The 23,472-nt window shown below is 33.9% G+C and overlaps 1 protein-coding gene across 1 annotated transcript; it reads left to right on the top strand.

Annotated features, from left to right (window-relative positions):
• The first annotated feature begins 18,191 nt into the window (after positions 1-18,191).
• LOC145165336 (Integrase-type DNA-binding superfamily protein) lies at positions 18,192-19,434 on the top strand. Its single transcript, XM_079084054.1, has one exon. The coding sequence runs from the start codon at positions 18,418-18,420 to the stop codon at positions 19,300-19,302; it is 885 nt and encodes a 294-aa protein (XP_078940180.1). The 5' UTR covers positions 18,192-18,417; the 3' UTR covers positions 19,303-19,434.
• Positions 19,435-23,472: the final 4,038 nt, after the last annotated feature.

Raw genomic sequence — 23,472 nt, 5'->3', positions numbered from 1 at the left:
GGTTGAAATTTTATTTCTTAATAGTTCTTTGAAAAATTGCATTTGCAGGTGCAAGAATGAAAGAACTACCTATATAAGCATGAAGTTTAGCTGCTTCAAGAAGTTGGGACTTGACTTTGATATGCTTATTGAAGGATGGGACACAAGCTAGTAAAATATAGTGTCAAGTTAGAACTTATGAGAATGTAAATTGTTGTTTGTATTATCTTCATGTATTCACTATGAATAGAAAGGGTTCAATCCTTAGTGACACCCTGATATTCGAATATTTGGAATGAATAATATGCTAATGTGAAATTCAATCGTCACAACATTTCATTTATGCATCATTTTGTTGTTGTTATGTTTTGTTTTAAGTTAATCAAGATTACATTTAAATGGGGGAGTTTTGGTGGTGATTTGTTTCACTAATTGTATTTAAGTGTAATGGGTTGACTTGTTGACCAAAATCAATCTTGATGAATATTAAACAAGTAAGGAAGGTGCGGAGTTCACACATGTTTAAGTTTATTCAAGATTAAAAGTAGACTGTTATTTAGGGTGAAGCCCCTGAACGAACGGGGGTCCAGGGGCAGCGCCCCTGGGAGCGGGGTCCAAGGGGTAGCAGCCCACGGCGGGGTTCCAAATTTTGCATATTTGACCCGTTTTTTGGTTTGGCATTAATCCTTATAGAAAACCCGGATTTATGACAGTTTTTTACATTGTTGACAAACTGTTTTATGACAGTTTTGACAGTTTTCAGACAAAGGAGGTTTTTAACCAATTTTTTGGTCAGTTTTTGGTACTTATGAAATTCATTCATCTCATTCTCTGTTCTGTATCTCTTCTGAGTCTTATCCAATCAAAGATTAGGGAGTACCACCCAAATACTTTGATTTGAAAGTGAAATCATAATTCTCAGAATATCCAGGTGCCTTATTACCCCGAAATTCTAACACTTACCACTCTACGTTGTTGTGGTTGGGAGTGGGATCTCTCTTTTCTCCTTTTTCTCTTTCCACTTGCGTTTGTAAGCTTGAACCCTTCGAATGTATGCCTTCTTTGAATTTTCCATCTTCTTTTGATTGGCTTTCTCTTCATGTTTACGATTCACCCCTTTGCCTTGCTTTTTTGCCTTTGCACTCTTCTTGTCATCTTCTTTAGGACCTTCCTTGTCTAACTCCATCTTGACCATTATAGGCTCCTCTAATTCTCCACCCATATCTTCATCAATTATCTAAACTTCTTCATATAAATCATCTTCTATTTCATCAGTTACGTCTTCCACTTGAACTTTAGGTGTAGTAAACGCGATCACCTCAAATGTCATAGGAATCGAGGCTCTTGTTTTAGAACATTTGACTTTGTCACCATGGTGCTTCTCCCAAACCTTCAACTCTTCTTCCATCATCATTTCAATTTCTTCTAGCTCACTAAAGTATTCGTCCATATCATCCATCTTTGACACTTCATCTCTTGGTAATTTACAATTCACTTCTGGACTCATTTTGAAAGTAATTGCTTCATCTTCCACACAAAGTGTGAGCTTTGAATCATGGATGTCAACAAGAGCTCTAGCAGTACTCAAGAATGGTCTTCCTAAAATTATGGTAAGGTCTTAATCTTCCTTCATGTCGAGAACCATAAAGTCAACCGGAAAAACAAACTTTCCCACCTTCACTAACAAGTCTTCAATGATTCCTCGAGGGTAAGTGATCGAGTGATCCGCCATTCGAATTGTCATCCTTGTGTCGTGGAGCCTTGGTAGATCGAGCTTCTTATAGAAAGAATATGGCATAAGATTGATGCTTGCCCCCGAATTGGCTAAAGCATTTATATAAGTGGAATCGCCAAATTCACAAGGCAAAGTTATTTGGCCTGGATCTCCCATCTTCATTGGCAACCCATTGATGATTGTAGTTGAACACAACTTATTAAGCACTATGCTTGATATCTTTTCCAACTCCTTCCTATTAGTCATCACATCTTTTTGCAAACTTTGGAAGCTTAGCCATGGACTTGAGGAATGTGGCATTTATCGAAAGTGAGAGTACTTGTTCTATGAATTTCTTCTGTTCCAGCTCCATAGAATTATTGAGTGCTTGAGATGAGAATGGCAAAGGAGGCTGATACAAATTAAGAAGTGAAAATTTTGTGTCCTCCCGTGACCACGACGTAGTAGAGTCACCACGACGTAGTAATTCATCAGAACACAATTCACATTTTGGTCTTTTGGCTCTAGACTTCTCTTCTTCCAAACACGAACTGGGCTTGTTAGTAGCTGTTTCAATGGTCAGAAATGGCTCAGAATGAACCTCTTCTTCAGTGTAGAACGCCATTACACGAGGTTATGCTTTTTGGTCTTGATTTCTAGGTGGTAATCTCTCATTGAAAAGTGTTGTCAATTGCCCAAGTTGAGTCTCTATATTCTTGATGGAAGCTTGATGATTTCTCACATTAGCATCAGTAGCATCATGTCGCTTTTCAGATGCTTCCATAAACCTATGAAGTACCGTCTCAAAATCCATCTTCTCGGGAGGTGGTTGCTCTTTTTGATAAAAACCTCGATCAGTTTGTCTATATTTTTCATCTTTTTTGCTTCTTATACTCTTCATATGGCAACCACTCCTTTTTGGGCTTCCTCCAATATTCATCATACTTGTATCCACTAGAGTAGCAAACTTGTGCTTTTTGGTTAACATTCTCTATCCGATGTCTTATGAAGTGATATTTTTTGTCGATGTGTCTGGATCTACCATGATCCCTTGGTTCCTTGGTTAAGGCGACCGCACTCTTGCTGTCACAGAAAATCTCCATAGGCTCCTTTACAGCTGGTATAACTCCAAGGTCTCCGATGAAGTTCTTCCGCCATATCGCCTCCTTAGACGCTTCGCTTGCTGGTATGTACTCTGATTCGCACGTTGAATCGGCTACAATCTCCTATTTGGAACTTATCCAATTTATTACTCCTCCATTCAGGGTAAATACCCAGCCCAACTGAGAGCGGAAATTATCTTTGTCGGTCTGAAAGCTGGTGTCACTATACCCTGTCACTCTTAAGTCATCACTTCCACCGAGGGTAAGGACCCAATCCTTAGTCCTCCGCAGGTACTTAAGAATGTTCTTTACCGCAGTCCAGTGAACTTTACCAGGATTCCCTTGATATCTGCTGACCATGTTCAAAGCAAAGGCCACATCAGGGCGAGTACAAGTCATAGCATACATGATCGATCCAACTGCGGAAGCATATGGTACTCGACTCATCTCTGCTATCTCGGCCTCTGTACTCGGACTCTGAGTCTTACTCAGTTTGGTATTGCTTTGGACAGGTAAGTCACTTTTCTTGGAATTCTCCATGTTGAAACGCTTCAACACCTTGTCCAAGTAGCTACTTTGACTAAGTCCTATTAGTCTTTTACTCCTGTTTCTCAATATCCTTATCCCTAGAATATAAGCAGCTTCCCCGAGGTCCTTCATGGCGAAACACTTCCCAAGCCAGGACTTAACCTCATGCAAGGTTGGAATGTCATTTCCTATGAGAAGTATGTCATCCACATACAACACTAGAAAGCTAACTATACTCCCACTAGCTTTGACATATACACAGGACTCATCCTCGCTTCTCGAAAATCCAAACTCTTTGACTTTCTCATCGAAACAAAGATTCCATATGCGAGATTCTTGTTTCAATCCATAAATGGATTTCTCAAGCTTACACACTCTATTAGGGTACTATGCATTGACAAAACCCTTTGTCTGACTCATGTAAGCATCTTCAGCCAACTTCCCATTAAGGAAAGCGGTTTTGACATCCATTTTCCATATTTCATAATCATGAAATGCAGCTATGGCTAGCATAACCCTTATAGATTTAATTTTCGCTACTGGTGAGAAGGTCTCATCATAGTCAACTCCATGAGTTTGAATAAAGCCCTTCGCAACCAGTCGCGCCTTATATGTGTGTACTTTCCCATCCATGTCGGTCTTCTTCTTGAATATCCATCCATGAAAACTACGTTTCTAATTATTCCGAAGCAATCTATCATAACTCCTAAGTAGCAGCTCTGAATCCTAATCATTGAACCATGTGACCGAAATCCATCTCTTCAGATCAGAATTAGCCTTCACTGTCCTTAAGCTTCCTTCTTTCTCTTAGATTCTGCAAAACATCAAAATGCAACTTTCACATCATGTATTAAGAATCTATGAACAGGAACTTAATAAAGGAGTTAGATAGTGGATGTACCTGAAGTAAAGTCATACAATTTGACTTTACCATCTCTAAGATCTCTCAGGTAATCAAGGCAGCTTCGCTTCCAATGTCCCTTCAATCGGCAATAGAGACAGATGGACTCTTTAGGAGTGACACGTGAAACTATCTCAGAATTGGCCTTTCTCTTACGGTCAAACTTTTTGACCTTGGCCGATTTCTCTTCCTTGGGAGAAGAAATCATTTTTGGACTATTATCGTTGTCATTGCCTACGTCCATGGAAATTTGGGAGGTAGATCTTCCAAATAAATTTGCTTGACCAGTGCGCCAAAGCATTGCTGCTTCAGCAGCAATTAGCAAATATGTCAGATCAATAAGGGTCACGTCGTGGTCTGTCATATAGTAGTCCTTAACGAACTGACTATATGACTCAGGAAGCGATTGAAGAACTAAGTCAATAGCTAGCTTCCTTGGGAAAATGACACCAAACATTCCCAGTCTATCAATGTGTGACTTCATCTTCAGGACGTGTGCAAACACATAACTTCCATCTCGGTGTCTGCATGCCAATAGGGCTTGAGTGATCTTGAACTTTTCAAGTCGACGAAAACGTGGGTCAGGTAGAATCACTGGAGGAGGTGGAGGAAGAGAAGTATGATTTCCAGTTCCACTAATGCATGAGGAATGGAATGATCTTTCACCTTGATCGACACGTGGAAGATCATCTTCTAAAGGAAAGGTTTTTCCAAAGGAATGTGGAAGACCATAGTTGTTTGAACTTGACATCTATAAAGGGATAAAATTCAAGTTAGTTGATTTAGATCCTTAATATAACACCCAAATGAAATATTAAGGCTAGGACCCAACACAATAATTTACAATTCAGAAGAGGGATGCCGTAATCCAATTACAAATTATTTGAAGGTAGGTAAATGACGATTTACCAATCCCACTATGAAAACGAAATTTTAAACGAACTAAGTTTTAGATGAAATTCCTAGATCTTTTGAGATTCATTAAACTTTTCAATGGCATGTTTAATCTCAATTATGCCCTACCATTTGTGATTGAGATACCGAGGATCACAAACAAGGTGTGAATAACCATGCAAATTAGCTTGGTACTCTCGATGTCATTTATCACCAAATCAATGTGTCGGTTAAACATACACGCTCCATTGATCAACGATAATTTACGAGAAACCCATTGCCAACAATATTATTCTCATATTAGTGTGTCGGTTAACCACACACGCTCCACTAACGACCAATAATGTGTAATGTGCAATTTCATGGGTTAGCATCAAATTCACATTTTCCTAAAGTAACTAAGATTGGGAATTTAATAAAAGCGTTTAGTTACTTTATAAATCATTATAATTTTAATGAGGAGTAAGTGTCCTATCAAACCTGTTCGGCTAATTACCCTCCACTAGTCAAGAGTGCGGTGGGTAAGAGTGGATACCCAATGACAGTCATTTTACAGCCCACTTCCTTAAACACCCCTTATAGACCAACTTTGTGAATGAGGCCTACTAACGGTAAGACTGACTTTTCTTATACATATATAATATATTAGACTTTTAATTTTATATAGTATAAGGATGTATTTTAAACATTTCAAAATACTAGGGTTTTTAATCTAATTTAAAACTTCGAAATTAATACCTTTTAATTTAAGATCTTGAATATTAAAAACCTTGATTTAATAATTATCCAAAATTAAACAATTAATTTAAATTATTAAATCTCATAAGGATTAAATTAAATTAATAATTTAACCTAATCCCTTTATCCCCTAGATTTCGAAATTTTGGGTAGGGATATTTCAAAATCAACAACTATCCATTTAAACAATTAAAAGATAATACCTACCCAAAACCCTAGATTTTCGAAATCCAATCTTGGGGAAGGCATTTTTCGAAAATTCTAGGGTTAGCAAACCCTAAAAATCGAAATCATGAGGGTCAAAGGAAAGGGTTCAAAAAACCCTAATCAAATTTCAAACCTAGGGTTTTGAAACCCTAATTTTAAAAAATCCAAGCCCTAGGGTTTAATTGCCATAAAACCTAATTTTTCAATTTCAATCTATTGTATCAAATCTAATTGAAAACAAAACCAAAGGCTCTGATACCACTGATGGGTTTTATACAAACAATCATGTGTGTGCATGCAACCCTAGTTTGGATCTATGTTTTCTCTATTATACATACAAGCATCGAACACAAAATAAAACCCTAATGTGCATCTAATAATTCGAAATCTACATATGAAAGATTAGATCACATACCTTTGTTGCTATATAGTAATAACAACAAAACTTGAAGATCCTTGCTTTTGAGAACAAGTACCACAAGCGTAGTGCCTCTAATGGTTCAAAAACACACTAGGGCAAGAGGATGAGTATGAGAGAGAGGAGAGAGGAGCCTCTTGCTCATAAATTCGGCGCTTCTAGGATTTCAATATGGTGCACGAGTTCATGAGGCAAAGGGCTCTATTTATAGTTGAGGCTAACTAGGGTTTTAAGGTGGAAACCCTAATTCCTTAGCTTAGGGCCTAAGCAAGTCCATGGACCCCTTCCTTAGGGCTTGGACGAATATCTCTAGAACCTTTTAGGGATTTCCGGCCCTCCCTAATAAGGGTGATCCAGTGGCCCAAAACCACAATTATCAAATAATTGCAAAACAGCCCCTACACTTTTAATCAGTTCATTTAATCAGTTCATTTAATACCAAAATTAATTCTGAATTAGATTCTGATTAAATACTAATTAATAATATGATTTCTAATTAATATATTATGCTTATAATATATTAATAAATCATTTTTATGCACCAATTTATTATTCTAAATAATAAACTCAGCCTCTCTCTCCAATAGTAATCATGTCTAGTTGTCAGTGTGAAGGCAACCCAAAAGGACCATGATACCATCAAATCAAGTACATACCAATTATAGTTATGGGCTTAGACACCTAATCCAACACCAACGACATTAGATCAACATCATCGATAATCATCAACAGATCCACTTCATATCATTCATTCAACATCGATCATCAAACAAAACTTCGAAATTAAGGTTAGAAAAACATCAAATCATTTTTTTTTTTGAAAAATTTCATATAGTTCTCTATCAATATACTGTTTTGTAAGTTTTAAATAGTCAAAGTATCATGTTTTTAACATTTTTTAAAAAGCTAACTTGTATGCACTCCAACTGTTTGATGAAATGCATAAACTAAATTACCATGTTATATTCGCATATGAATATGTTTTCGCACCTAAATCAGTATATGATTATTAAAACACAAAAAAAATATGCAAGTCTTTATGTTATTCATATGTGAATAACATATAAAAGTTATATATATTTGTGAATACACCTTGTAATATTCATATGTGAATATACTGTGTAATATTCACATATGAATATATCATCTAATATTCATAAGTGAATATATCATCTAATATTTACAAGTGAATATATTATGTAATATTCACATGTGATATACCATGTAATACTATGTAATCTTCACATATGAAGATACCATTTAATATTCATAAGTGAATATACCATCTAATATTCACAAGTGAATATACTATGTAATATTCACAAGTGAATGCATCGTCTAATATTTAAATATGAATATATTGTATCATATTCACAAGTGTATATACTATATAATATTCATATGTGAATATGTTGTGTAATATTCATGAATGAATATACCATGCAATATTTAGATGTGACTAGAATGTGTAATATTCACAAGTAAATATACCATATAATATTCACATGTGAATCTACCATATAATATTCATATGTGAATATACCATGTAATATCACATGTGAATATACAATATAAACAACATATATCATATAATATTCACATATGATTATATCTTCATGTGTGACTATACCATGTGATAATTAGAATGTGATAAATCCCTATTATTATGAGCTAACAATATATTGTTAACATTTTTTTTATGTGTATTCACATTTTTTCAGGAATAGTTATAACTCAATAAATGAATAACATTTCAATCAATGGTTGGTTCATATCCCAATACAATGTTGTTTGTCTTAGTATAATGTTGAATTTACATGTAAAATAATATTGCTACAATATACAAAAAAAACTATTCACAAACCAATTCTTATAGTGTATTATTTATTTTTATATATAAATGTTGTATTCACAAAATAAATACATCAACATGTATAGTTTATTAACATAAATAAACATAACATATTATAATCATGTTTTTACTAGTGGGATTGAAGTTACTAACATCATCAGTAAATATGTTGTAATGATTTCTAAACTTTATTCATATATGAATAAATAACATGTCATGATGATGTCATCACTAGTAGGAATGAAAATTTAGTGACATCATCAAAAAATTTACCGCAATGAAGTTTAGTCTCGGAATTGGACGAAATTCGCATATTTGATGTAAAATGGTGTGATTTACAAAACTCACAGCTTTGTCGTGACGTACGGTGTTTTTCGACCATTTGGGACTGTTTAGGGCCTCAAAATGACGTTTTTCTATTTTTATAATTTTCCGAAAAAAAAAGTTATCATTTATTCACAAATGAATATAACATTAATAAAAAAATATGTTTATATGATTATTGTATTGATCTAAAAAGATTAGTTGTATGTGAATAAATATATATTCTTATCAAATACTTTTTTTATCTTTAATTTTATATATTTTGTAGTTCTCAGTTTTGTTGACAGTTTTATTCATTTGTGAATAATACATATATATTCACATTTGATTATTACATATATTCATTTGTGAATATTACATATGTTCACATGTGGATATAACGCTTATATGTTATTCACATATGAATTACAAACTTGTTTAGGACCTCAAAACGACGTATTTTTTTTTTATTATTTTCCGAAAAAATACGTTATCATTTATGAATATTACTTGTATTCATTTGTGAATATTACATGTATTCGCATGTGAATATAATTTTTATATGTTATTCACATATGAATTACATAGTTGCTCTGTGTTTTTAAAAGACATGCATTGATTCTCGTGTAAAGGCATATTCACTTGTGAATATTACATGATATATTTGGTTTATACATTTCATCGAATAGTTGGCATGCAAATAACTTAACTTATATAATTATGGTAAAAAAATTAACAATTGAAGCCAATAATTACAACACATATCAAATCCTGTCAAAATCGATCAATAATCAGTAGGTTTAGATCAAAAATTATGAAAAAAATGTATGAAAAACGAATAATCAGTAGGTTTAGATCAAAAATTGTGAAAAAAATATATGAAAAACGAAGTTTTTCAACTTGAAAATCGATTTTTAAAAAATTCTTCAAATATATGGTTATGTTGATGCACTTTCGATTGCTATCTGTTGTTCGATATTAGTGAAGGTTCGATTGATGAAGTTTTGATGACTGGTGATCGCTAAATAATATGACAATGATAAATATCGATTATGTTTAACGATTTTGCTTGACCTTGACGAAACTTGACAAGATTGAATCACGACTTATACTTAATAGTACGAATAAATTTTCTGATGATGAATCACAACATGTTGATGAATAAACGAAGATTTTTGATGAAAAATTTATGTTTTTATGAAGTGTCGATGTTTTTTTATGAAGAACAGGTGACGTTGATGTTTTTTTGATAAAGAACAGATGACGTTGATGAAGAACAGATGATGTTGATGAAGAACAGATGATGTTGATGAAGAACATATGATGTTGATGAAGAACAGATGAACGATCCAGATGAATGAATAACAGATGGTGTTGATGAAGAACAGATGAAAGATCCAGACGAACAACATATCCTTAATGACTTAATCAAAATGTGTTTTACATATATAAAAGTGATTGGCTGAGAATGATTCTATCATTCTCAATCTTTTATTTTTTCTCAATTGAACTTATCTCTCTCTCTCTCTCTCTCTCTCTCTCTCTCTCTATATATATATATATATATATATATATATATATATATATATATATATATATATATATAAAGCTAATAATTTGTATGTTTTATATCATTAGAAAAAAAACTATACCAATATAATGAAACAAATACTCTAATTTTTTTAATAAAACAATTTAAGAGAATGTATGCATTGAAAATATATTATAACGCAATTTTGATAGATCGATATACTTTATTTTAGCAAAATCATCCAAGTTTTACCATTTGTATTTCATTACTATTGAAAACAATAGTACCACTTCCATACGTCTACCTTACCTCTTATTTTTATTTTTTACATTCCTGGCCTATCTTTTATTTTTTATAACAAATTTGGTCCTTCATTTTATCTTTTATTTTTTTGATAAAGAATAGATGATGTTGATGAAGAACAGATGAACGATCCAAATGAATGAATAACAGATGGTGTTGATGAAGAACAGATGAAAGATCCAGACGAACAACATATCCTTAATGACTTAATCTAAATGTGTTTTACATATATAAAAGTGATTGGCTGAGAATGATTCTCCCATTCTCAATATTTTATTTTTTCTCAATTGAACTTATCTCTCTCTCTCTCTCTCTCTCTCTCTCTCTCTCTCTCTCTCTCTCTCTCTCTCTCTCTCTCTCTCTCTCTCTCTATATATATATATATATATATATATATATATATATATATATATATATATATATATATATATATATATATATATATATATATATAGCTAATAATTTGTATGTTTTATATCATTATAAAAAAAACTATACCAATATAATGAAACAAATACTCTAATTTTTTTAATAAAACAATTTAAGAGATTGTATGCATTGAAAATATATTATAACGCAATTTTGATAGATCGATATACTTTATTTTAGCAAAATCATCCAAGTTTTACCATTTGTATTTCATTACTATTGAAAACAATAGTACCACTTCCATACGTCTACCTTACCTCTTATTTTTATTTTTTACATTCCTGGCCTGTCTTTTATTTTTTATAACAAATTTGGTCCTTCATTTTTAATTTATGGTCCCTAAGGTTGTTTGGTCCTTCATTTTTTATTTATGGTCCCTAACTTTTTCTTTCTAAAGTTTTTGCCCACATTTATTATATTAATTACGAATTTGATCACTCACTTTTCATTTTTACTAATAACCCAATTTTTTTTTCTTTTTATTACGAGTTTGGTTGCCTACCCCCTAACTTTTTTTTATAGGTTTAGCTCACCTTTTTTATTTTTATAGAAAATGCGGTACCTTTATTTTCGTTTATGGTCCCATACTTTTCATTTTCATAGTTAATAAAATTCACAGTTTAAGAACGAAATACAGCCTCAAATATAATTTCAAAAAATAGTTTTGAAAACATCATGCGAGAGTGTAATATTCGAAATCAAAGAAAACATTTAAGATAATATAATATTAAGAATAATCAAATGGATAATCAACTCACTTTTCATCTATGCAAATGATCGAAATTGAAACACTTGTTACTTAACATTAGAGTATCAATGGAAGTGACATTAACCAAAGCTAAAAAAAAACATATGTAGGCATGAATAAATGGACCGGGAGACCACAAAAACCATGTAAACTAATACACAGACACCACATGACCAGTGTGTCAACTACTACATACCATAAATGCACAAAAAGTTATATTTAAGGCATTGCAATTTGTTATGGTTCCTAATGCTTCAAGGGTGACATCAATAGACTTTTAAGCTCTTAATAATGATTATTAACCTTATATTACAACTTTTAACATGATTAACATGGAGATTTTCATCCATATATTAGAGATTAGATGATTAGAGACTCCAAAAACTCAGAAGAAGCAATAATAGAGATATTGTCTCAATATAAACATTTTTACTACAATTGACTTATAAAACTCAACCAAAATGCACCAAAACTTGACATATAATTTAGTCTACCATATATTAAGATATTATGAGTATTTGGAACATAATCATTAGTTACCATTAAGTTCCAAACACTCAATGACACATAAGGAGATCACATATAAGCTTAATAGACACCAATAGAAGCATGACTTTCAGTGTGACCGTAAAATCATCTATGGTAATCCTTTATCCAAGTTAAAACATCACATTCATTCTAATCACACCATTAAATTCATGCTTCCATCCTTAATACATGATTCCAACTCCAAATATGGAGTTTTGAAGCTTTTTTCTACATTTATAAGCTTAAATAGATCTTCCAATCGCTTTTATAACCTTCAAATAAAAGTATATTTGAAATCAATAACTCTTCTCGAGTGCTTGACAAAAATAATTTTTGAAGTTAACATTGATTTATAAACTTTTTAACTTCATTCCAATGGTGAATCACCATTGGAATCTGTGACATACACGTTTTCAAATCGTGTTATGTAATCCAAAAAGTTAAAAATATTATGAAATATTATGTGAAATTGAGTGTTGAGTTCTAACAGATAGTTTTTACTAGAAATGAAGTAAAACTATGTTTAGAATCACTCATAAAGTATTGGAAGTCTTATGAGATTCCAATCAAATGCCAAATAGTGAAATTTAGCGAAAATATAAAATTTGAAATAAGTAAAATTTTATTATTGAAAGTTGTAGATAATCTCGTTAGAAACACGTAGGCAAAAACCTCGTCGAAATCCGAGTTATAACGAAGAAGTTATGACCAATCGAAGATCCGTGATAAAACCGACACGGTGCCGAATGACGTAAAAAGTGAATTTTTGATAAACTACTTTTTAGCCTTAGTGATCTAAATGAAAGTCGTAGTATTCGTTAAACCGAGAATTTTGATAAAAAGAACGCCAAAATCTGACTTCGTATGAGGAAGTTATGATTTTTACAAGTTTCAGCTTAGCAGTAGACAGCTAAAAACTCGAATTTTAGATCGATTGATTTTTAGCCGACACAACCTAAACAAGAATCGAAGGTCTCGCCATTAGTAGTACAACGGTAAAAAGTGTGACGAAAACGGACGTCGGATGAAGAAGTTATGAATTTTTAACGGATTTACCAGTCCCGGTCTGTTAAAAATAATAATATAAAAATAAAGTCAAAATTTTCCGACGAAGTCTAAACGAAATTTGTAGAGCATAATTTTCTCTACGCATGCATATAAAGAACGTCAAAAACAGAGCCCATATGAGAAAGTTATGGATTTTACAAGATTGGGCACATTTTCATTTAATTTTCGCATGAATAGTGTTGATCCACGTGGCATCTTCTGATTGGACCGCAGCCTCGCGTGGCACCCTCTGATTGGTCCGAAGTCGTCACCCCTTTCCCCATTGGACCGAAGTCCGGTCCACTAAGAGGCTTCCATCTGTCCGAAGTCGATGACGCGTCTGAGGAGCTGGTGGCTCGCAAGCTCGTCCCGTGTCATCCTTCCGAGCCTCGCACCTGGCCGCCTCGCATGCGCGACTTCTGGCCTCCGAACCGAGCTCCGGCTGCCGCGTGGCCTTTCGCAGCTGCTGATCCTCCTAGCCTCGGATCCGAAGCTCCGGATCTCCTCCCCTATAAATAGTGGCCTTGCGAGATTAGCCGGGTATTTTGAGAATTTTGCCATTTCTCACCCATTATTCCATATTTTTAATATTTTGACTTCCCCCGAAGCCCCGGGATTAATTCCAATGCCCGAAACACGCCCCGAGATTCCCGAGAAGCCCGAAAAATTTATCTTTTCGGTTTCAAAGCTCTACCATTGCAGGGCCCGGTTTTCAACGACGAAAGTCATATTTAGAGCCGAAGTGCTGCCCAAATTATTATTTTGACCCCCGGTTGTTTTAAGGTGAGTTTAATACATAGGAACAATTGTATGTTATGTGTTATATGTGTTATGTGCTTTTCCATGTTATCATCTCGAGTTGTTGTTTCCGCTATTTTTATAGCAAGGTTGTACCTCTGACTTGAAGTGTATGACATAGGCATCACTTGGGTATTGGTATGAACCGTTGACCATGAAGTGTATGACATAGGCATCACTTTGGCTTCGGTAGTATGCTAAGATAAGGCTGAAAGCCTAAATATTCTAGCAAAATAATATTCTTGAGTATTTTCTGTGCCATTTGTGCTGAAACTTTATTGATTTTATATCAAGTATGGAAATTGTTATGTCTCATTGATTGATATGGAAAGCTTTTAGCATTATGCCTTTGTTGTTCCTTGATACTCTTTGCCTCTGTCATATTGAAGTATATATATGGCATAACGTTATATTGTATCTATTATTGAACTCACTAAGCGTCACCGCTTACCCTCTCAATGTTTAACAAATTTTGCAGGAGATAAGTAACCAGTGTAGTCATATACTGTTGAAAGGTTTAGAATAGTTGTAATATTACTTTTGTATTTAGGGATCATGTTTGTATAAATTTACAATATCCTGGGTAGTTATGTAAAATATTAAAACATAGTCGGTTTGTATCCAATCTTTTGTAATCACTTTATCAATGTAAGATAATGTTTTATAAATATGCGTGTATTTAGGGATCATGTTTGTATAAATTTACAATATCCTGGGTAGTTATGTAAAATATTAAAACATAGCATGTTTTGGAATAACTTTATTGTCTAGTATGAAAGTTTAGAAAGGGGTTCTTTCAGAATCACCAATTACGCACATAACATCCATGAAACCAAGGAATCATCATATGGATCCATAACAAATGAATAATTATCCTATAACTCCTTCTAAAACCTAAATTTAAATTAAAAGTTCATCTAACAACCAAAGTAAAACTCCTTTAAGCTTAAGTACAAGTCCAACATCAAATTAGGGTTCCAAAATCCATATATTATATCATTGAAGATGGAATTAACTATTCCGTAGGTAGAATAGTGATACATTGATGTTCAAGAGTATGATACAAAAATCAAAACTCATTATAGATAATAAATGAACCATCACATTTGAGTTTATGAAAACCATGGTTAGAAACACCCAAAATTCACCATCAAACTACAATTAAACAACAATAAAGATATTTGATGGTATGAAGTGATGATCTAGATATGAGATCAGAACTACAAAACTTCATTTATTTAATTAGAAGAATATGAAATCCAGATTTGATTTTAACACAAACACTATACTTGAAGATAAAGAGTTATAAATAAGGGATTATACTTCTAAGGCTATGAGATGATGAGGAATAATGGTTATATCTTCAATACTTTAACCAACAAGCTTCAAATCTCCATTGGACATGAAAATTATTACCCATAAGCTCAATAAATGGATAAGAATGTTTGAAATGATAAAGGAAAAAAAAGACCCTCTTCTACAGCTCAAGCTTATGAATTTATAAGAATAGTCCCTCTACTACAAAAGTTTCCACTTTAATCACCATTTAACATAGAAATAATTAACAGCTTCATAAGTTTCCAAAATAAACCCTACCTTATCCATATCATAACATTCTAGTCCTACTTTTATTCAATAAGTCAGCTATTGGTCAAAACCCCATCTTTCAAAAATTGACAATTATGGTCCCTTTAACTAATTTACTTTCATTTGACTCCATTGACCTTTAAATTAATTTTTATCTTTGATTATTTAATTGATTACTTTTTTATTTCATCGTATTAATTACTCCTTTCGTCCCAAAATTATTGTCCACAGACAAAAAACACACAAATTAAGAAAACATTAATTACCACTAATTTTATACAATAAAATGATAGTTTTGTCCTTACCTTGCATTTAATGTTCCATTAAATGCTTAATTTGTTAAATAATAATGAGGGGTATTTTGGTAAAAATGTTATTTATTTTTAGAAGTGAACTATTATTTTGGGACAAACCAAAAAAGAAAATGGACTATAATTTTGGGACGGAGGGAGTACATGTTTCCTAATTACATAGTTGGTCCTTATAGTTTATGAAATAGAAAATAACATAAAAATAATAAATGATTGGTATATTGGTCATTTTCCCCTCATACTTAATGCTTGATTTTTGTATCGAGTTATCATGGAGAACCATTGGTGTAAGATGTAAAAACTGCTTGACTTCTTAAGAAGCTAGCTTGAAAAACCATTGATACAAGTTTGAAAACCACATAAACATAACCTGTTAGTTTTTTAAAAAAATGGGACTAAACCTACACCTCTAATTAAACTATAAGGTCCATTTCTATAATTTACTCTTAAAATTATATAAAATTAAATAAGAGATACACATGCAAAAGAAAACGAAAGCATGGGAAGGAAAAAGGTGTAAAGGGAAAAGTTGGATAGTTTGACTTTTGAATTTCACATGGAAGATGGACCACCTCAACCCAAACCCCATCCCTATCCCTATGTCCCACTCTACTTTCTGAATTTAATGTAGCTTATCTTCATCTTCTATTAATTTCATTTATTCGTATCTTATATATTTCAATCTTATTTATCTAATTTATTTAAAATGTCCTTGCAAAAATTTAACATTTTTTATTTAAAGTAGCAAATACATACACCAACTAAGTATACTCTTAATGCTAAAACTTTTGTCATTACGAGACTTAAACCTTCAGCTACTTAAAGGAAAGACACATTTTCAATACCCTTAATACTGCTAGGCTACAAAACCTTTTGGTACATAAAAAAAACATTGCTAAACACATGAAAAAACCATTGTATAAATGGTTAAAATTTAAAAGAAGCACAAAAACAAATTCCTTTTAAAGATATAGTAACAACTCATAAGAACGTGTTCAATTTACAACCACATGAACAACACAACTTTAAAACAATTGCACTTGAATTGAATCATCTAATCTTTTTGTCACATCGAGGTTTTGTCACAAAAGCCAAACTTTTTATACCTCTTGGAAACCTATCAAAGTAATAAGACTTTAGAAGTTTGATTTTCAAACTTCTTAATATCTCATGTTTCAACATTTGTGTGAAAGTTGAAGGTATGATTGGTTAATAGCAACCATGAACATGAACATGAACATGGGTGTTGAAAATACATGACTTGCTAAACAATACCATGCTTTAAGGTTTGGTTTAGCTTTTGAAACTTAGCTCCACTACCATGTGTTCTGTCGAAATCATTATGTCCATCATTATCTGCTTATTTTATATAATTTTATATAATTTCTTCAAAAATATACCCAACGTATGTGACGTACAAGATAATCGACAACACATATCAAAAGTTTAAATCGACGTACGCGTTGCATCAAAAGGACTGAATCATCATCTATAAATGATGCAGGGCTAAATTGTACCTCAAGCATTTAGACTTGTACGTTGATCTAAGCCCTAATTTCAAATTCTTTACATTTAATATCGTCAGCTTTATATATATAAAAAAATAAAAAGATGGATGAAAAAAGGAGTGGAAGCAAATTTCTCCTGAACAAGACCCATACCACCCTATGATAAAAGCAAAATGGAGACCACAAACACGCGTGGCACTCTTCGGATTGATTGACCTTTTAATATTAGTAGTTAACATTTAACAAGGGACAAAAGGTTAACTTTTTTGCACAACTAAAAAGGTGCCCATTTCAGACTCAATGTAAAACCAAAAGATCACTTTTTGACCTTGAGATCATCATATTTCGTAAAGTTATGAACTTTTTTTTTCAAGGACTCAAACTCATAACTATTTCAGAAGATATTTGCATGATATGTTAGAGACAAATGATAAAAAAAATATATATATATAGATTATACAGGGCTTATGTAATGAGTTTATTGTATTACGTATAGACACCATCGAAATCTTTTGGCCTTGTAAAACTACAAATGTAATATTATTTTTGTATTGTCTTACAAAAATAGGCTTTTTGTTATGAAAAATCCAGTATTTCTATTTCATAAGGGTTTTATTATATAGACACTAATACCCTCTTGGGTTTTGAATGGCAATAATATATACCAAGGGTGAGATGGTCATTTCCCCTAAAAGGACCGTGGATAATATTTAACATTTGCAGCTATAAATACACCAACAGGAAACGAAATGAGCAGAGATTTGAGATTTCAAACTTGGACTTTTTCCTTCGTTCCATCTTCTCACAAGAGTCAAAAGCTCCCAGTATTCTTCTTCTTATTCTGGCAGGAAAATCGATTCCAAGAACCCTTTTGCTAGATTCACATCTAAAACTAGTAAATCCATCGAGAATCGAAGCCAGCAATTCTCCTGTTTCCTTTGTTTTTTCACTCTGTTCTTGATTATTCCTCTGTAACATCAATTGCACATCATGCAACAAAATAGTCAATATAATGACATCGGGTCATCTCTTTCTAGTCTAATTTTAAGCGGTGGAAATGGTAGCAACACCCTAGATTCAATCTTCACTCACTGTTCATCATCTGTACCTTCGAACTCAATTCATCGACCACTAGGGTCCTCAGTTTACCTGAAACAGAGAGATTTGCTCCAGAAATTCTCCGAGCAAAATTTCGGGAAAAAAAGTCTGTCGAATTTATCTACAACGACCCCAATCGGGTACCCACGGTGTTTAGATTATTCCATCAATCCGTACAAAAAGAAGCTTTATAGAGGAGTGAGGCAGAGGCATTGGGGTAAATGGGTGGCGGAGATCAGACTACCTCAAAACAGAATGCGAATCTGGTTGGGGACCTACGAGACCGCTGAAACAGCGGCGTATGCTTATGATCGGGCGGCATATAAGCTACGAGGTGAATATGCGCGATTGAATTTCCCAAATGTCCAGGATCCGAGTCAATTAGGGTTAATCGGAGATGGGCAGAGGTTAAATGCGCTTAAAAGTGCGGTTGATGCCAAGATTCAGGCCATTTGTCAGAAATTGAGGAGAGAGAAAGCCAACAGGAAGAAGAACAAGAACAAGAAGAAGAGCGAGAGTGAGGATGATGAAAGAGAAAGAGAAAAAATTATGAAAATAGAATATTCTTCTTCGATTTCTTGTGTTGGGGATGAATTAATGTCGTCAACAAGTATGTCTGAAGATGGGTTTTGGAAGGGAGAGAGTTCACAGTGTTCAGGGTCCGGCGAGTCAAAGGTGGTGGCAGTAGGTGGTGGTGAGTCGGAGTTTGAAGGATGCTCTCTTGCTCGCTTGCCTTCTTATGATCCAGAGTTGATTTGGGAAGTTTTAGCAAATTGAGAAGATCTGACTAGTTTAGGCCAAAAATCATGCCAATTGTTATTTAAAAGATGCACTAATTTTGGATGTTACTGTGTCCCCATGTAAAATGCAGACTTGATGATGATGATGAGCTAATATTATTACTACGTATTTGTTTTTTCAGTAAAAGGTAAAAAGTGTAATATATTGGGGGAATTCCCAGCCACATATCTTGACTTGAGTTAGCCCTTATAGTCTTGGAAATGTAGAAAATTACTTACATATGAATATGATGACGACACTGTGGTCCTGGTGTGGTATGGGAATGTCTAATATCCACAAACAAAAATGATTTGGATCTTTACAAGTGTGCCCATGCCAACAGATTTCCAGCTGTTCATCGTTGGAAAGATAAAAGATTTCGCTTTCTGAATATGCATATCAATACAAATTTTCCCTAAAATAGTTGATTGTAAGAACTACGAACTGTTAATGGATGATTATCTGATTATGATGCTTCACAAATATCAATTTCCAAACACCCCTAAAAAGACAATACGATCGATTATCATACTCATATGACGTTAATTTGATGTGCATATAACCACTAACCTTACGACCCAGAAACAAGATTATACAGTATATGAATGCATACGGATGTCATCGGCCAATTCAGTCCACCAGGATCCGCATTTTTTTACAGTTGGAGATCGGGATCATCAATCAATGATAAACCATTCGTTTACTTTCTGCAACTGAAATAGCCTCGAACTCAAACATGGTCCGAAGCCAAACTGAACGTGAACATGAAAACTGAAATTGACGTCGTTGAATACAGCGAAGAACGTTGTTGGTGATGACTATCCAGGTAACGGAGCCAAATATGGTGAAACGGCGAAACCTGAGACTTTTCGTCGGAAACCCATCGCCGGAAATGCACCGAATCCAAGCAGGGAGAGGTTACAGATTTTATTAGGATGGATGATATTGGCGCGAATAAGTGGGCCTTCAGCCCGTTGAGAGTTGGGTTACTTGTAATTTGTAAAAGTTGGGATTGGGCCAGTTATAACATGCTAAAAGGACCGATCAATCCCCAGTTTAGCACCTCTAGTAAAAGAGAGTGCCTAATGTAAACCCATATTTCGAAATGCTTATATGATATAAAATAAGTAATACATGATCGCTAACAATAACAAAATGTGTTATATGAGAAAATTATATGACGTATTTCTATTGTTAAAAGTGATAATAATCAATAATAAACTGTATGGGTGTTCAAGAATTTATGATTCTTTGAATATATATAAAATGTTCATTCATTCATTGTGTAGTAGCCACATGAATAAAAATGTCTAATTCTTTGTATTTATTTGCTATGTCTAATGTTGTGTCATGATTTCAATATTTGTGTTTGGTTTGAGTAATATGGTACATCTAACAAAAATTAATAAATACAAAACAACACACGATAAATTTAACATCCCGAAAATCACAACAAATTTAAATTTTTCAAAAGCAACCTATAACCATAAATGTTTACAAAATCATTGTTTTAAAAATGTATTTTAGTAATCAGAGTATCCCAAAATCCAAACAACATAAAAACCCAAGGATGTGCACGATCACGCCTTCGCCGTGCTACGGTCATCTGAAGTACCTGAAACAACAAAACGAAAACTGTAAGCCAAAGCTTAGTGAGTTCCCCCAAAGTACCAACACACAACATATAACAACATATATTGGGTCCACAGCTAACAGACTGGATTACCCCTGAGCCCACAGTATGAGTTTGGCTTGCCCTTCAGGCCCACAGCTCATATTTGGCTTGCTCTCGAGCCCACATCATAAGTCTGGCTTGCCCTTCAAGCCCACATCTTATGTATGGCTTGCTCTCGGGTTTGTTAGCTATAGCACAAAGCAGTACTACCTCAACCCAACCATACTATATCGACATATACATAACATATAACATATATCCAGCAAACAGATAAACATATAACCAGTCATCAGACAAACATGCAGATCTACAGATCACTACCACATACTACATCCTATTTACCATGATACCGATCTAACAGACCACTATAACATATTAATATCCTCTATACCAAGATACATCATCTAGTGGGCCGACATTGGTGCCTTCGATCAACAAGTACAGTGAGAAAAACTCACTTCTTAGTCTGAAATGATCGTTGAACAGGACACAATTTCGAATATCATCTCTATCGGTCACCAATCCAACAAATAGTGACCAGTTCTCAAATCCAACTCAAAATACCCAAACCGCCCCTATGTCAAACTTGGTCAAAGTTAACGGTCAAAGTCAAAGTCAACAGACCAATCGCCACGTCATGGTCATCCTTAACCATGTCGTGGTGTCGATACGACAAAATAGTCGTGACCAGCCTAGCCGCCACGACGTGGCCACTGGGTATTCAACAACTTAACGAATTAAGTTGTTATCTTCGAGTCCAAGGATTCTCCAACTCATGTCTGGTCCATTTTAGGGTCTAGATGGATAAAGTTTCCAACTTTATCCTTTAGAACCCTCCAAGATGCATATATCTCAACTTTTTGGTCCAAAACACCACATGGCTTAAGCAATAAGCACTTAATCTATAAGGTCATTTGTCCAACAACTCCAGAAGAATTTCTAACACCATTATCATTATGAAAATCTATGCTTTTCAGACATGCATGTCCAATGCATGTATTGAATTCTTATTAGGTCAAAATAGGGGAAATAGGCCAAGATTCATGCATGGTATCAAAACTCAATCCTAGACTAGATCCAAAGCACCAAATACTCCTAAAGGCTTGTAGATTCAAAAAGTTACAAGCTTTATGAGATCAAACCATCCAAAACAAGAAGGCATAGAGAAGGGTGGACAAAATATAGAGATATATCAATTTACTCATCAAGATGAAGGCTTTATACCTCTTGGAGATGTTTGAGGAAGAAAAAATTTTAGATCTACGTTGCTTTGGACTCCCAAGATTATCTACCACCACATTCTTTCTTCGCAAGCACCAAAACACACACTTTAGGCTAAAAACTCACACAAGAGGTCTAGGGTTTGCAAGGGACGATAATGAGGGGTGGAGGCTGGTGGGAGGGAGGCTACAAGAGGTTAAGGTTGTTTGAATAGAGCTCAAACCCTTAAACTTTAGGGTTTTCTCCAACGGCGGCTACCACGTCATGGCCCCTATCTCCATGGCGTGGTGGTTCATTAAATCTCCACGGCCCATAAGTTATTGCCACGTCGTGGTGAGACTCCACCATGACATGGTGCTGCCCAAAATCCAAAATATATAAATACTTTAAATTAAAGTACCTCTAAGAATCTGGATGTTACAATTCTCCCCCACTTAAATCAAACTTTGTCCTCGAAGTCACTCCTTACTATTCTTCAGACATACCCGACAATTTGGACAATTCTTCAACGAACCCAATCTGAACCGTGAATTCTTCTCCTACAAGCGACTGCATTCCCATACAACAATCGAAACCCAGTCTTAGAAGAGCTACATACCCTGACTAATAATGAATCCTTGACCCACTATCTTTAACCTTGAAGAATAATCATTACTGACTATTCATTGTCGTTAAACCCTCCACTTGATAATGAAGCGACCCTCAACATGAGTCTCTGCTAAAAATCCGTTGTATAGAAACACACAAACAACGCAAATATATTCCATAAATCCCTTTAACCACTTCAAAGTCAACGCTTCATATAAAGGAAAGTTGAGAAACCACTCGGAAATCCACAATTGTCAACAAACAACGCAATAACTTGAAAATGCTCATCTACAACCAGAAATATAAGACCCAGCGTCCAGAGAGAACCACTCATACCTGGAACTCTGAAAACTACAACCACAAATCAACTCCATTAATATACTTTTATGAAACGAGAACCCATGAGTCCAAACTTCAGAAACCATACCCTTGTTGGATATAGTGTCTAAGTCCATAACTTTATTTGGTATGTACTTGACCCGACCCGGCATGGTCCATTTGGGTTGCATGGCATTGCAATACTTAGATAGACTAAATGAGAGAATAAGGCACTTATGATTATTAATATATTATAAGTTCTAATATATTAATAATAGTATTATTTAATTAGTATTGATCAAGTATTAATCTAGTATTAATTTGGTGATCAAAGTGAGACTAATTAAATATATAGGGTTGATTAT

Source organism: Lactuca virosa, chromosome 3 (genome assembly GCF_052849685.1).
Source record: "Lactuca virosa cultivar CGN04683 chromosome 3, Lactuca_virosa_CGN04683_v6, whole genome shotgun sequence".
Lineage (NCBI taxonomy): Eukaryota > Viridiplantae > Streptophyta > Magnoliopsida > Asterales > Asteraceae > Lactuca > Lactuca virosa.
This window is presented reverse-complemented; position numbering and strand designations above follow the sequence as displayed.

What these genes read in the sequence shown, in the direction of transcription:
- LOC145165336 (XM_079084054.1), top strand. Translation starts at nt 18,418, where the DNA reads ATGCAACAAAATAGTCAATATAATGACATCGGGTCATCTCTTTCTAGT.